This window comes from Numida meleagris, chromosome 22 (genome assembly GCF_002078875.1).
Source record: "Numida meleagris isolate 19003 breed g44 Domestic line chromosome 22, NumMel1.0, whole genome shotgun sequence".
NCBI lineage: Eukaryota > Metazoa > Chordata > Aves > Galliformes > Numididae > Numida > Numida meleagris.
Genome location: NC_034430.1, coordinates 2,733,913 through 2,747,345, shown reverse-complemented (window position 1 = coordinate 2,747,345; position 13,433 = coordinate 2,733,913). Strand labels below are relative to the sequence as shown.

Here is a 13,433-nt window from a genome sequence, read left to right as displayed (position 1 = left end):
GGCTCTGGGGGCAGCTGCAGAGGGAATGGAATGAACCACAAGGAGCAGCGTTGGGAACAGACCTGGGCAAGGAGACTGCTTGGGAGGCAAGGACGTGGTTTTGTTTGAAAATTTATTGAAAAATGCAATACAAGAAGCAATACTGAACACTTACATCCGTCTAAATGCTACGGCAACTTTCCCTTTGATTTACTATGAAAGTCCAAAATAACAGCTCCCATCACTATTCAATCTATAAAGATCTGCCAATAAGTTTCTATTTTTATAAAGAAGAGTGTAAACAGCTAGCCTAGACAATTCACCATTGCCTTAAAAACTTTACAAAGCTCCTTCATATCTCAACTAATTTTTTCTTTTTTTTTTTTTTCCTTTTTTTTCTTTACAAGTTTAATCTCTAAGGTCAGGGCACTACCCCCTCTTAAGGTAATTGTACAATGAGGAAATCAGCAAACCACAGTTCATTAAACCAGAAATCAGACAGTCCGTGGGTAACGCCCCAGAAGTTGCTGTTTGGTGACTGGAGCCAGGTTGTGATGGATGAGCACGGGTCACGAGCTCCGCTCCTTCGATGAAAAACATTCACTCATACATAAATAGCTTCCATACCACGTATATGATACAATCAAGACAGTCTCCGGGTGAGTTTGTGGAGTGGGAAGAGCTGGGAACATTCATCAAAATAGACCTTAGCTGCTTTTTGTCCCTAACGCAGCCAGTTTTAACAACCTGGTGCAGGAAGGGGTGTGGGTTGCACACCGTGCTGCACGCAGCAATGCTGCACAGAGCAGCTCCTGTTCTGCTGCTGCCTTCAGCCCCACGGGCAGGAGCTGCCTGGTGCCCAGCAGCAATGCTCTGTGCTGCCTGAAGCGAGAGCTCTCACCGTGGGGAGGAGCTCTGTCTCACTCGCTCGAGGAAAGCAAGAGGTTAAAAAGTGGGGGGCACGAGGAGGAACAACTCGGAAAGAACAGCCCAAAATGCAGGAAGAAAAATAGGAAAAAAGATAGGGGAAAAGGAATGGCTACTCTGGTCTATGACCTCTTAAAAAAAAAAAGGGAGGCTATGCAGCCGTGTTAGTGCACACTCGTGCAGCCTGGTGGGTAAGGGAATGCTTCTCACGACTGCAGGTTCCTCGCTGGCCAAGCACCAGCCTTGCTCAGCGTTCCCCTCGATTCCTGTGACTGCTGAGTGTCTCTAAGTGCTTAATTCACCACCACAAAGCTCAGAAATTCTCCTAACGTGCACCCAACTCCTGACCAACAAGATGCAGCGGGCTGGGAAAGCAGGAGCAAAGAACTCAGCTCCCGGAGAGGGGACAGGGAGCGGAGACGCTGCACTACGGAAGGGCTGTGCTGCAGGGAAAGGAAGGAAGGGGATGCTCAGGTGTGCATAGGAAGATGGGATCACATTGGCAGCATGGGATGCTCCAGGAGGGTGCTGAGCCCCGGAGCAGCCGGAGGGGAGGCTGCAGCTTGGCTGCCCATGAGCCTCAGAGCACACATCCTGCAGCCCCAGCGTGGCCTCCCATCAATACTGACAGCTTAACAACGAGTGCACCTGAATCTGAGGAGCAGCACGGTGCAGTCTGAGGGCTGTTTGCTGGCCCGGCAGCCTCAGCTAACTCCAGTGACTTCAGAAACAAATTATTCAAGTTTCAAACAGCACAGAGCTTTTTTGTTTTTGTTTTGTTTTTTTTTTTATTGCCATTTTCCTCCATCCTTGACCGTGGAGCGGCAGCAGAGCGCTCCACGCCTTCAGCCACCCATGTGCCACACTACATTAAAAAAAATAATAATAAAAAATGGAAAACCTCCACGTCTCACTGCTCACAAGCGTCAGGCAGACTTGACACAGCTTTATTTTTTTTTTCATGTTTAAATACTGGAAGGAGGAACCAGGGCAGGGTGACAGCGTTCCCATAGAGCTCAGCACTGGGAGCCATGGAGGCAGCGAGTCCTGGGTCACATCCACCAACCCAGGGAGGGCCAAGGGTTTGGGAATGGGTGTGATTCGGGTGAGTGGGGTTTCCACAAACAAACCTGACTTTCTGCGCTTCTCTTTTTCCATTTATATTTCCAGATATTTTGCATGTGGACTGTAAGCTCAGCCCGAAGATGCAGATAGAGCCCTGGTGTTTTGTCCCAGCAAGGCAGCCAGAAAGGACAGATCCTTCCCCCATTGTGCAGGAAGGGAGGCAGCACTCCCCCAGTGCTGCACTGTTTTCCACCCTTGGCTTTAATGCAGCCAGCAACGTGTGGCCCCTCCTAAGGATTCTTGCTCAGCCCCCTCCAAACGCAGCCTGCAGGCCTGGGGAAGGATTGTCTCTAGGATTTTAAATTACACGAAAGCAGGATGCAACACCTTGCCCTGATCTAGGGGTAATGTGTTCAGCTTTAAATAGCACCAGGAGTGGGGAAAACAAAAACAACCCAGGACAGGGGGAAAAAAAAAAAAAAACTCATTTAAAAATCAAGAACACCAACAAGTGAAAAACTATGACACTGGAAAAAAAAAAATCAGTTACTGTGAACGCTGCATAAGATCACCTTAATAGCATTCAGAGTCCAAATACCTGAAACGCACACTTCTAAGGGCTTTTTAATTTAATGACATCGAGGAAACACAACCAGGCAAGGAGCACTCGGCAGAGATGCACAGGAGGAAGGTGAGGTATCTACCACAGTCCTCTTAAAGCTCTAGAATTCACAGTATAAGATACTTGAAGCAACTTCCAGCATTCCTTAAGCTAGCCAGCTAGGAGGATGTGTGTATGTGGCACAGCACACAACCCCACTGCATTCAGATGTCGGGGGTCCAACACCCAAAGGGGAGCAAACTCCAAAGGATCAAGGTTGGGTGGGCACGGGGGGGGGTTGGGGTGGTGAGCTGAGCTTCCCAACCTTCATGGTTCTATGCGACTCATGGTGAAGGTAGAAGCCCTGCTCCGTGCCCGGGTGTTCTGCTGGGGTCTCACACTGCCTAGAGCTACGAATGGAGGGAATTAATTAATTGGAAATGCTGCACCAACTCAAGTCTGACCTTTTCAACTGGCTCTTCTGGCAGAAGGACCCGCTGCTTTCTGAATGCGCGTACAAATCCTGTGCTCAGGATATGATCTGATGCGGCTGTATCTCCGTGATGGAGGGAATAAGACTTAAAAGAAACAGAAATAAAAAGCAACCAAAAGAAAAACCCACCAAGCAACCCCATGAGCCCTGCGGGCTGCGTCTGAGCCTGCATCGGGAGAAGCTACGCGTGAGAGGGAATGCAAAATTGAAAACCTGTAAAAATATTTAGTACAGTTAGAAATATGGCATACTGTTTGTCACTATATATATATATATATATAATATATATATTAAAAAAAAAAAAAAAAAGAAAGAAACAACCAACAAACTATATCCAAGAGGATCCAGTGCATTCTGGAAAATCCCAAGTAAAATGTCAAAGCGCAACTCCTACTACATGCTATGAACGTTCGGTCTCTGAGGGTGAGGTGTAGCTCTGAGGTCTCTGTGCTCCAGGTAGCTGTTCTGTGGTTTTGCTCCTTTTCTTCCTCCTGGCATCATCTGGAAAGAACGCTTCCTAGAAAGAGAAATAGGGTAAGCTGTGGCTATTAAGAGTTAACTTTCCCTAACAAGGAATGTGCTTCCCCAGAGTCACAGGAGAGATGAGATGTTGGCAGTGCTATGTGCAAGCCTGGGCTCTGCTGCTGCTGGGCATCTGTCCCAGCAATGCCCTGTGCCTGTCCCCAAAGTGCCAGCTTCAAGAGCCACCAAGAACTGATGCTTCAGGCAGGCCAGGAGAGCAGGAGCCCATTACCTGGAGCTGGCACAGGCAGGGATCTGTGGAACCTGCAGCTCAAGATGCTCTCAAGGAGCTGGAGATGGGTGCTAAGACAGAACGGCCCCATCACCCGTGCAGCTTCTTTTACTCCTTTTTCTGGCTCGCTTCCACTGTGGGATTAGTCTGTGTTTGTGACCTCTACACCAGCCTTAAAACATTCAGTAGGAACAGTCTGAGCAGGACTGCTTGGTGAACAATCATTTTCCTTCAATTTTGACCGTGTTCAGCCAAACTTCACTTGCACTGAGATGAGCTACCTGCCCCGAAGAGCAAACAGCACTGTCCTTTATGGCAGTTATGGGAGTTATATCTCCCTACTTACTCAGCCCTGCTACTCCTCCGCAATCTCGGTCTCCTGGTGCACAACCACTTTGGTCACTGACATGTCCGGGTGCTGCTCCTTCGCTGCCTTTATGGCCTGAGCTAGGACCTGCAAAGAGAGCACATCTCAGAGAAAGGCCAGCGAGGGAGCTCGAGGCAACGAGAGCCTATTTCCAACTGCGGGGAGAAAAAAAAAGGCAAGCGGAGCCGCCTGGCTGCAGTTTGGAAGGAAGCCCGGTTTGAAGGCATGGCAGGAATCAATGGTGCACGCTACACCAAGCAGAGAGCCCTCACGTCCTGAAGGCTCCCGGTCCCAATGGGAGCACGAGGTGAAACTGCTGGAATCATGAGGTAATTTTGGACCTGTACACAGTGATGCTGGGTGACTCAAAGCCTGGCCACGAGCTTCATGCAGAGGAAACGTGCATGTTTCTGGGAGCTGGGCAGAGCACGGCTTTCAGTGGCACTGGGCTATTTGTTAAAGGCAAGATGGTTCTCTAAGAATACATCACATCTCTCAGCTGCCCCTGTTAGAAGATGGATGGGAGCAATTAAACAAACTCAGTTTATTCTTCCAGCAAGTATGACTAGCACGTCGCAGACGTTCTCAGACATTTGCTGTCAGAATTAACTAACTAGTTCTTGTTGTACAAGTGTTTTCCAGGCCCGTGATAGCTGCAACTAAAATTAAATTTAACGTATGATTCTCTGATGACAAAACCATCACTTCCAACACATGCTGGAGGCCAGTGAGGCTGACTCATCAGAAAGGCTCTCACATAAATCCTGTGAGATTTAATGCAGGCATCTCTTCTCCAGCGGTGCTGAGTGCTATGAAACGACTTCTGGCACTGCACTGCAGCAACACTGCTTCTAAGGTTTGAGAAAATGAATGCAGATAATCCAGACACCACGGAAAACTTATTTCACATTCTTGCATATTTTTTTTTAAATTGCCATTTTCTGAAGCAATTCCATCAAAACCCTGTTGCCAATATCGGTTTCAGAGCAGAATTAAGCTTTGCTGTCCCCGTTATGAAACTGCCGACTGTCAAAAAGGAATTTATTATTGAAATCAGCTTTAGAGCTTTATTTTTACCCCAGAAAACAATCCCTAGGTTGTTTTCTGTTTAAGTTATCTTCAGAAAGGCAGCGCAGCTCCAGTCTGTGCCAATGCTGGGAAGCTCTTCTGAACTGCATCCAGGCTCCTACCTGGTCATGGTCCACATCTGCATCTCCTGTGATCACAATCCTCTTTTCAATCCGCGTCTCTGAAATGCCACCTTTCACAGTCTGCCACAAAGGGAAGACTAATGTTAGTTGAGAACTGAAAAGGAATCCGAGTGCACTGGGGCTGCCTGCCTAAAGACGGTATCCAAAAATAGGATTACCAAGCACTGCTGTCATACCAGGGTATCAAAATCACGGAGGAGAACTGCCACTGCTCATAGACAAAAACCGTCAAGCACTCAATGATCTTTTCTTGTAACTGAGCCAGTGACGAGCTTTGACTCACACTGCATTTCTCTCCTGCTGTCTCACAGAACAGCTAGAGCCTGCATCCAGACCTGACTCCAAACAATCCATAATCTACAGTCTCAATACAACGCAGGCAGTTCTGAGACCTCCAAGCTTTGTTTTGAGTGTCAGTCACATTTTTTTTTTAAAGGACCTCGAATTTAAACTTTTTTTTTTTCCCAGTTACTCAGTTCTGCCCATCTCTCTAAGGTGCACTTGCTTTACTGCATTGCTCCTGCTGTCACTGCCTCGTCCCACTACCTTGGTGATCTGCGTGGTGGTGGTGCTGCTGGTGGTCTCTGACGTGATGGTCTGAGCAGTGAGCAGGATGCCAGGGTCCAAATCTCCATTGCCACCATCTGTCTGCGGGAGACAAAAACACAGACCCTCAATGCCTGTGGGCAGCGAGGGTGGAAACGGGGGCTCCACCTGAACGGAGCAGGCTGCAATCTGAGGACAAATCCCATCTCAGAAGCAGACTGCAGGAATTAAGAGACGAAGCGATCCCCTCTGCAGCTGCCTGAAGGACCCTCAGCTGCACAACAAGGACTCTGTGGGCCTCAGGAGGCTCAGCACAAAGCCCCAGGACTGCAGACACCCAGGCCCACCACCTCAACACCTGCTTCAGCATTGTGGACTAAAGGAGAATTTTCAAATGTTTTCCAAAGTATTTATAAACTGAGTTCTGAAGAGGCGTAAACAGCAAGGAGAACTGGGGGAACCGAGCCAAGCCAGCCCCTGCAGAAATAAAGCCAACTCTGGCCAAATGTGCACAGCCTGATCCGCATCCCAAAGCCGAAGATAAATTCTGTTTGCACGCACGTCTTGCAAAGTCATCTCACATCTTGAAGAGGTAATTATTCTTCAGGGATGCGAAAAACGCTGCGGCTCCAGAATCACTGTATGCCTGGAATTACCATCCACAACCTTCGTGCTGCGGCTCAGCGGCTCAGAGCAAGGCAGGTGGCACCAGGTGGTGCTGCAGGATCACCCCAAGGAGCTGCAAGCAGCGTGCTGACGTTGGGATGGGTTTAATTAAGCTCCTGGAAAATTAATCGGAACACACCTTACCTGTGCAGCTTCGTAGGTGATGGTCTTCGTCTCCGTGTGAACAATGGGAACTTCTTTCGTTGGAATTTCGCTTTTGACAGCATTGGACACGTCCGAGATGGTGACTGTCTGTGTCTTCACTAGGGGTGGCTGTGAGACAGGTGTGAAAGAGCTCAGTCAACGTCCCTCAGCATTTCCACGTGACAACCGTGGCTGGCCCATGTTCTGACACTGATCTGATAAAAGCTCTGTGGGAACCAAGGTCAGCCTGGAACCTTTACCACTAGGCTCCAACACACTTCTCAGGAAGCCAAAGCAGCGTGTCACCATGCCGTAAAGAAACACCTCCCCTGACTGATTATGAACTTACTAATTACTAGAAGCTCCCTGCCAGCTGCCAGTAAGAGATGACCCTCACTTGCTGATAAGATTAACACAACCCCTGCACAAACGGAGACTTGCTCACAGCTGAGAAGCTTCGTCCTGACGACGAGTGGAACACCACTGATTGGAAACCCTCATCCCATCCTAGCTAGGCCTTTGACTTTTATTAAATCAATGTCAGACAAAACAGAAACGTGACATCTCGGAAGAGAGACGGGGAGGAGAGAAATCAGCTGTCCGCCACCTGATCATCATCCAAAAGAAGAGAGTTAGTTCAGCCCCGCAGTGCTTTCCCAGATCACTCCATTGCTGTTTGCTGGCCCAAACCTGACCGCTGCCACCACGATTGTTAGCAGGGGAAGCGGCCGTCTATTGGAACAAAGCAATTTGCATTCAGGAACACTGAAGCAGGCACAAATACCTCTCGTGGTGGGGAGGACAGGGGGACGTCAACGCCTGTGTCTCACGGAAGCACGCTTGACAACGCGTCCAATTTGCTGTGCTGCACTAAGGCTCAGCCTCGCAGTACAGGAGGTGGCAAAAAACCTTAAGCCTAAATGCTCTTTCGGGGATGTAAGAGGATGCTTTCAGCGAAGAAAGGCTGAAAAAATGGCGTTGTGCTGAAGCACACCTTGTGTTTAGTGCAGAGATCAATTGAGAGGGGCTGGCGCACACCAGCTGCGGGACGGGGACCGGGTCCTCAGCGCCAAGACAGAACCCGAGCCGAGGCTGCACGACTCATCCTCGTGGGTCTGGGGCACCTGCTTGCTGCAGTGTTTGGGGTTCCACTCCCAAGCCAACCAGGGAGGTGTGGGGAGAGCAGGGCTCACTACCTGGAAGCAGCGAATGACCACGGGCAGCTCGCCATCGAGCTCTCCCACCTCCGCTCTTCCCTGGGGCGGCAGCAGAGGGGCAGCAGGGACTGCGGTGGGCTCGGGCAGCTCAGAGCCAGCCCCCAACTCTTCCACAGCTGCACAGGGACCCCGGGCACGGCTCAGCTCCTCCTCGCACGCAGGGAGGACGGTGGCAGCAGCACGGTCCTGGCTGCTGGCAGGGGATGCAGCAGGCGAAGGAGGCTCGGAGGAGCGCGGCACTGCGGTCTCGCTAAAAGCTACCGACTGCTTTGGGCCCTGCCATTCAAAGCCAGGGATAAGAGTTTTCCTCTCTGGCACTTCAGCCACATCCTCTCTGTAGAGAAAGTCACTCATATTCTACAAAGAAAGGGATACAGAAGGAGGCCAGAGAGAGACAGAGAGAGAGAGGGTTAGGGAGAACAGGAAGACATGAAGCAAAAAGGCAAAACATTGATCTCTTACAGCACATCACATCTCCATCAGTGCGTGCTGCAGCAGTGGGTTCTGAGCACTCTGGAGCTTGAAAACCTTGGAAATGTGATGGATTTACTGACACAGGCCTCCTGGTGGGTCAGCAATCCACGCGCTGACGGTGTAACGCGTTAACATGAAAACAACATGAAATGAAGAACCACCACTTTGCACTCTTTGCCCATTCTGGAAACAGGAATAACTCCAGCGTAGCAAGTGGAGACCTCTGCACACAGACAAAAGCACCAATGGCAGGACAACCAGGCATCAGTTCTGCTTTTAGCTCCCTGAAATATTTTACACTGTGTTTGTTTCGATGTGCACATGGAGATTAAGAGAATAAACCCAGAACGACTGTGCACTACCAATGTGCAAAGCCTCTGCAGATTGCTTTGCTGTGCTCCTAGCATCTGGGATTGCCACCTCCCTGCACCCTGCTTGCTGCTGGTCTCTGGGATGACACAGACATGTTTGCAAAAGGTCACGACGGCATCAGCAATGTTATTGTAGGGTCCACAGGTTGGGATTGAAAGCAATTGATGCAGTTACCAAGGGGCTCTGGAGTTGACGCCGTCTGCTCATCTGAAAGAAACTGAGCTAGTTCTCCTGGACAAGCTCCATTAGCAAGGTAGCACAAAGCTCTTCAGCTGAGGGATAAGGGAAAAACCTGGGGAGCTCCTGTGTGCCGACCCCACCACCACCGAGCGATGCAGATCACAGCTGCTGCACCTGCTCATTTGTTCTGGGCTACCAAAATGTTTGCAACCTGCTGCACTGCAAAGCAGTCGGCACACAGAAACCTTTGCAGTAGCAAAACCTCCTGCGGGTACAGCATCATTGGAACTGGTGACAGTCTGCAGTTGAGAAGACCAGCACAAAGCAATGCAGCCTTCCAACGAGCAAGCATGTCTATAGCACCTGGGATATTTCAGGAGGCTGTCACATGCCAGAGGGGCTGGCTAAAGCTGCTGCTATTCTGCCTTCCATTCAGCACGTTAGCAAGTTCCCAACTAGGTCTTCTCTCCTCTGTGGAGCCCTCCAGCCAGCAGGAAAGCAACAGTGACAAAAAGAGAAGAGTTAGAACATGAGCAAAACAGAGCTTCAGCAAAAACGGGCTGTCATTCCAAATGCCCCAGTGGTTATACACACTTATGCTTAGAAAAGCATTTTCAGCACCAGCTGTGAGCGATGGCTGCAATCCTGCCATGCCCTAGAACTGGTGCTTCTCTCGCTGACATGGAAAGTTGCCTTTAAGGAAGGGCAAGAATTAATTGCAAGTGCAATTTTAGACGTGTGCCTCATCGAGCACCAGCCAACACGGAGGAAAAAACAAGGAGGTGCCACTGAAATCAGTGCTATTGCTAATTCCTACCCATAACTGACAGCCTCATAGATGACTTCTGGTAGGTTTGTATAAAAACAGGCACGTATCTCTGTGCCCAACAACAGTGATTACATCTTCATTCAAGTATGGCAAGTCCACTGTTGTCACCTTTTCTTTTAATTGCAGCGATGGCATGAACAGAAACCATTGCATCGCCTTCTGTTAGGAAAACTCTCTGGCCACCAATAAACTGTAACCTGCACTTAAAAAGTGACGTCTGAAGCCCGTGGGTTATGTGGCACAATGCACCTGCGATCCATCAGAAGCTTTCAGCCTGACTGACATCACCTAATGGCACAGCTCAACACTATGTTAAGAATCATAACCGCTTTATGGAGGAACAAACAGAAGCTGATTTTAGTAGAACACCCAGAAAGGACTCTCCTACCATTCCTCTCGGGTGTTCTTCAGTGCCCAGCTTCTTTATGGTACAGACAGATTACCTGTAAGATTTCTATTCCTTCGTGTTTCCAGCCTCCAGGGCTTCTGTTAAGTTCTTGGGTTATTGCTTAGGAAAATCCACATGATAGGAGCGAAGTGACAGTGATTAGTGCTGCAATGAGCAGACCAGGCTGCACAAGCATGGAAGTGCTGCTTCTGATTACAAACCACTTCTGTGCGTGCTCTTCCAGAAGGTGCAGATCACAGAATCATCAAAGGGGACCTTTAAAGGCCCCATCCTCATTTGGTGTAACAGAAGATGTGACACTGCAATGCTTCACAAAATAGAATACGACCTTAGGTTAGCAGCTTTGAATGCCAGTGACTTAATCTTGCTTTAAAACCTGGATTCACACGCTGACATCTCCTTAACTTTACATTTCAAAGCTTGCAAAGTAATCATGGCATCTTGAGATGATGCAGTGTTATCTTCTGGATTTTAATGGGAAATGCCTTGGAAGGAAGATTCCTTCCATACCAGCCAGGGCACCCGTTCAACCACCAGGAAGAATGTAATCCACAGTTAAAACAAAGCAGAGCAAGCAGCCACACAAACACAGATCCACCGAAGAGACAAACATCTGCATACAGTAAAAACAACTTCGCAGCTCCCCTTCCCATACAGAAAAACCGCTTGCATTTTAGGAGCATCTTGCACAGTGAAAGCACAGGAGGGCAGAAAAGCTGGAATGAATTCTATGGTGTGGACATAGAGGTCTGCAACAGAGCACAGAGCAGCTACAAACATGCAGACTGTAAAGACGGAATGAAATCCTGATAAGATCAACTAAGCAGAAGTGCTTTTATTCTTGCCTTCCAGTGCTGCTGTTAAGAAGCCAGGCTAATCAAGAGCTATTTCTTTCTACATATCATTACCTATTTATGCACCGCTTTTTTTAATTTTCATGTGACTCATTTCGTTCCTGTGTTTACAAATGAAGCTTGCACGCAGGCTAGAAACCATCACCTCCACACCAAGCCAAACACAGCAATGCCCCTCGCTCGGAATTTGGCCGTCGGTTCCAAATTCTGATCTTATCAAGATTTTGCTTCACGTTACAGATGCAAAAGCATTCCTACTTCCAGGGCTCGGATTTGCAGTTGCATGCTCTCCTCAAGGCCCACGAAACCCGGGCTGGGAGCAGCACAGCCCTGCCCCACAGGCACAGAACCAACCCCGGCACACGGAGTGCTTGCAGAAGCCATACACAGCATAAAGAAAACACAAGGAGGGATGCAGTGCAGTGCCCCAGAGGAAACAAACTCAACCACACATGAATGCAACTGAAACGTCGCCCTGCTGGACACAGCCCTCTGCACACCTGATGCTGGCACAACCCGAGGGCAGCGATGATTCCGAAAGCTGCAGTGTGAAAAGTGACACGCAGTAACTCAGAGTGGGGATAAATTAATAACAGGCTTCGGCGACACCAGAGGCTGAAAGCATTATTGCTGAAGTGCTCTTGTGCAAAGTGATGCTTGCCCGTGTTTGCCAGAGAACCTGCACTTCTGGCTCAGGATACGACTGCCCTGCCTGGGACGAGCACTCTCTGCTGCCTGCACCTTTCCTCTATGGAAAAACTCCCGCAGTGTGTAACACTAACTCCCTGCAACAAGCACAATGAATGCTCTCAATCCCAGTTAGTGCTCACTTCCCATCACCTCCCTACCCCTCCCTGGCGCTGCAGCAGTTACCAGGTGCATGTTATTAGGTTATCCCCAAAGAGATGCACGCGAGCCACCGGTGTGGGGTGATGGCCACAGAGGCACGAGCAGATCATGGTGCTTTTGCAGAGAGCCACACTCACCAGTAAGAACTCCCAGCTCAAATGGAGAATGCTCAATCCCACAGCTGCCAAAGCACTCGAGTAATCAGCATTATAAAGCAGGAAACAAGACATCCTTCTTTCACAATACCTGCTGCATCTTACAGAGCTTCTTTGCCTTGAAGATAGAACTTGGAGAGTTTAGAAGCTGTTCAGAAAAACCTGGCACTTGAAAGTGACTGCCATTTCCTATGGATCTGCACTTTTGGACTGTTTTTTTTTTGTTTTGTTTTTGTTTTTCCCCACTGCCATTGCTGTGATCACAACGTCCTGACCAACCTGGTCAGGCAACAGAAGGGGGAAGGAGAACGTGACCCAAGTTAAAGGCAAAGGGAGAAGATACACAGCATGCTTTAAGCTGAATGAAAAGATCAGATTGCTGTCGTGAAGCAGAATCCCAAGGTATGACAAGATACACAGCAGCCACTTCCAATGCTCTGCATCAACCTTGCAACGTGAGACAACCTCAAGATCAGCACTACGTCCCCAAACTCAGGCTGCTGAGGGAGATGGTTCCCAAAGCATTTCCTCCCCCCACACTCTGCTCCCTCCCCATCTCCTTCAGGCTCCAGCTCCTCTTCAGTGCTGTGCTTTTCTTATTTCAAATGCCCTCTGCAGCAAAAAAAAGCCACGTGTGGCATTACAGACACTGCATTACATTCGGTTTAGCAGCAGCAACAGAAGACAGAATGTGGACGCTGTCAGGGCTCGTGACCAGCACACACCAGCTCTGTGCTGCTGCACTTTGCCTGCTCCATTTCCAGGGCATGGGCCCTGTTCTAAGCTGTGCCCACTGACAGAGCACAAGCCAAACAATTCCTCCAAAAGGAAATAACCTCACAGAACACAAGCTGGGAGGTAACGTTAAAAATGACTCCACAGGCAGCTGCAAACAGCTGGAAGCCAAGTGCAGACTCACACTGCCAAGCAGAGAGGTGCTGGTTCATTACAAATGTGGCTGCTCCGCTTACAGAAGCAGAAGGGAGCGTTTTTCTCCTCAAATTAACACAGTGTCAGGGGAAAGACTCCCAGAGATGCACCGTGTCCATTAAGTATTTTCTAGAGGGCTGAAGCTCGTGGCTCCTCTGCAAACAAAGCTATTCTGCATCACGCTGGATGTAACCCCAAGCAGCATTACTCTGGCCACTCTGTGAGCACGTAGAGCTAGCAGCACTGCCCCTCGTGCCCCTCTGCACAGCAGCACAAAGCTCTGCACACCAGATGTGTGCAGCTGCAACTGGGCACAGCTCACAGACCCACACCTGGATCCCATTGCATGGGCAGCTGCACACGCTCAGGGGCTGCTGGTGCTTGGCTTGAGAAAGCAACACCGAGGGTTAC

The 13,433-nt window shown here is 49.3% G+C and overlaps 1 protein-coding gene across 17 annotated transcripts in view; it reads right to left on the bottom strand.

The window, feature by feature from the left end:
* EPB41 (erythrocyte membrane protein band 4.1) overlaps window positions 96-13,433 on the bottom strand; it is a 77,277-nt gene continuing 63,939 nt past the window's right edge. For 11 of the 17 annotated variants that reach the window (XM_021375360.1, XM_021375359.1, XM_021375356.1 and 8 more), the window contains 6 exons: window positions 7,950-8,327; window positions 6,754-6,882; window positions 5,944-6,045; window positions 5,377-5,457; window positions 4,166-4,273; window positions 96-3,582 (listed from right to left, as the gene is read on the bottom strand). In XM_021375360.1, coding sequence (XP_021231035.1) covers window positions 4,175-4,273; window positions 5,377-5,457; window positions 5,944-6,045; window positions 6,754-6,882; window positions 7,950-8,327 — 789 coding nt within the window. In that variant the 3' untranslated portion in view covers window positions 96-3,582; window positions 4,166-4,174. Of the gene's footprint in view, window positions 3,583-4,165; window positions 4,274-5,376; window positions 5,458-5,943; window positions 6,046-6,748; window positions 6,883-7,949; window positions 8,328-13,433 lie in introns of those variants that run through there. The other 6 variants (XM_021375349.1, XM_021375353.1, XM_021375357.1 and 3 more) reach the window with 2 other exon arrangements.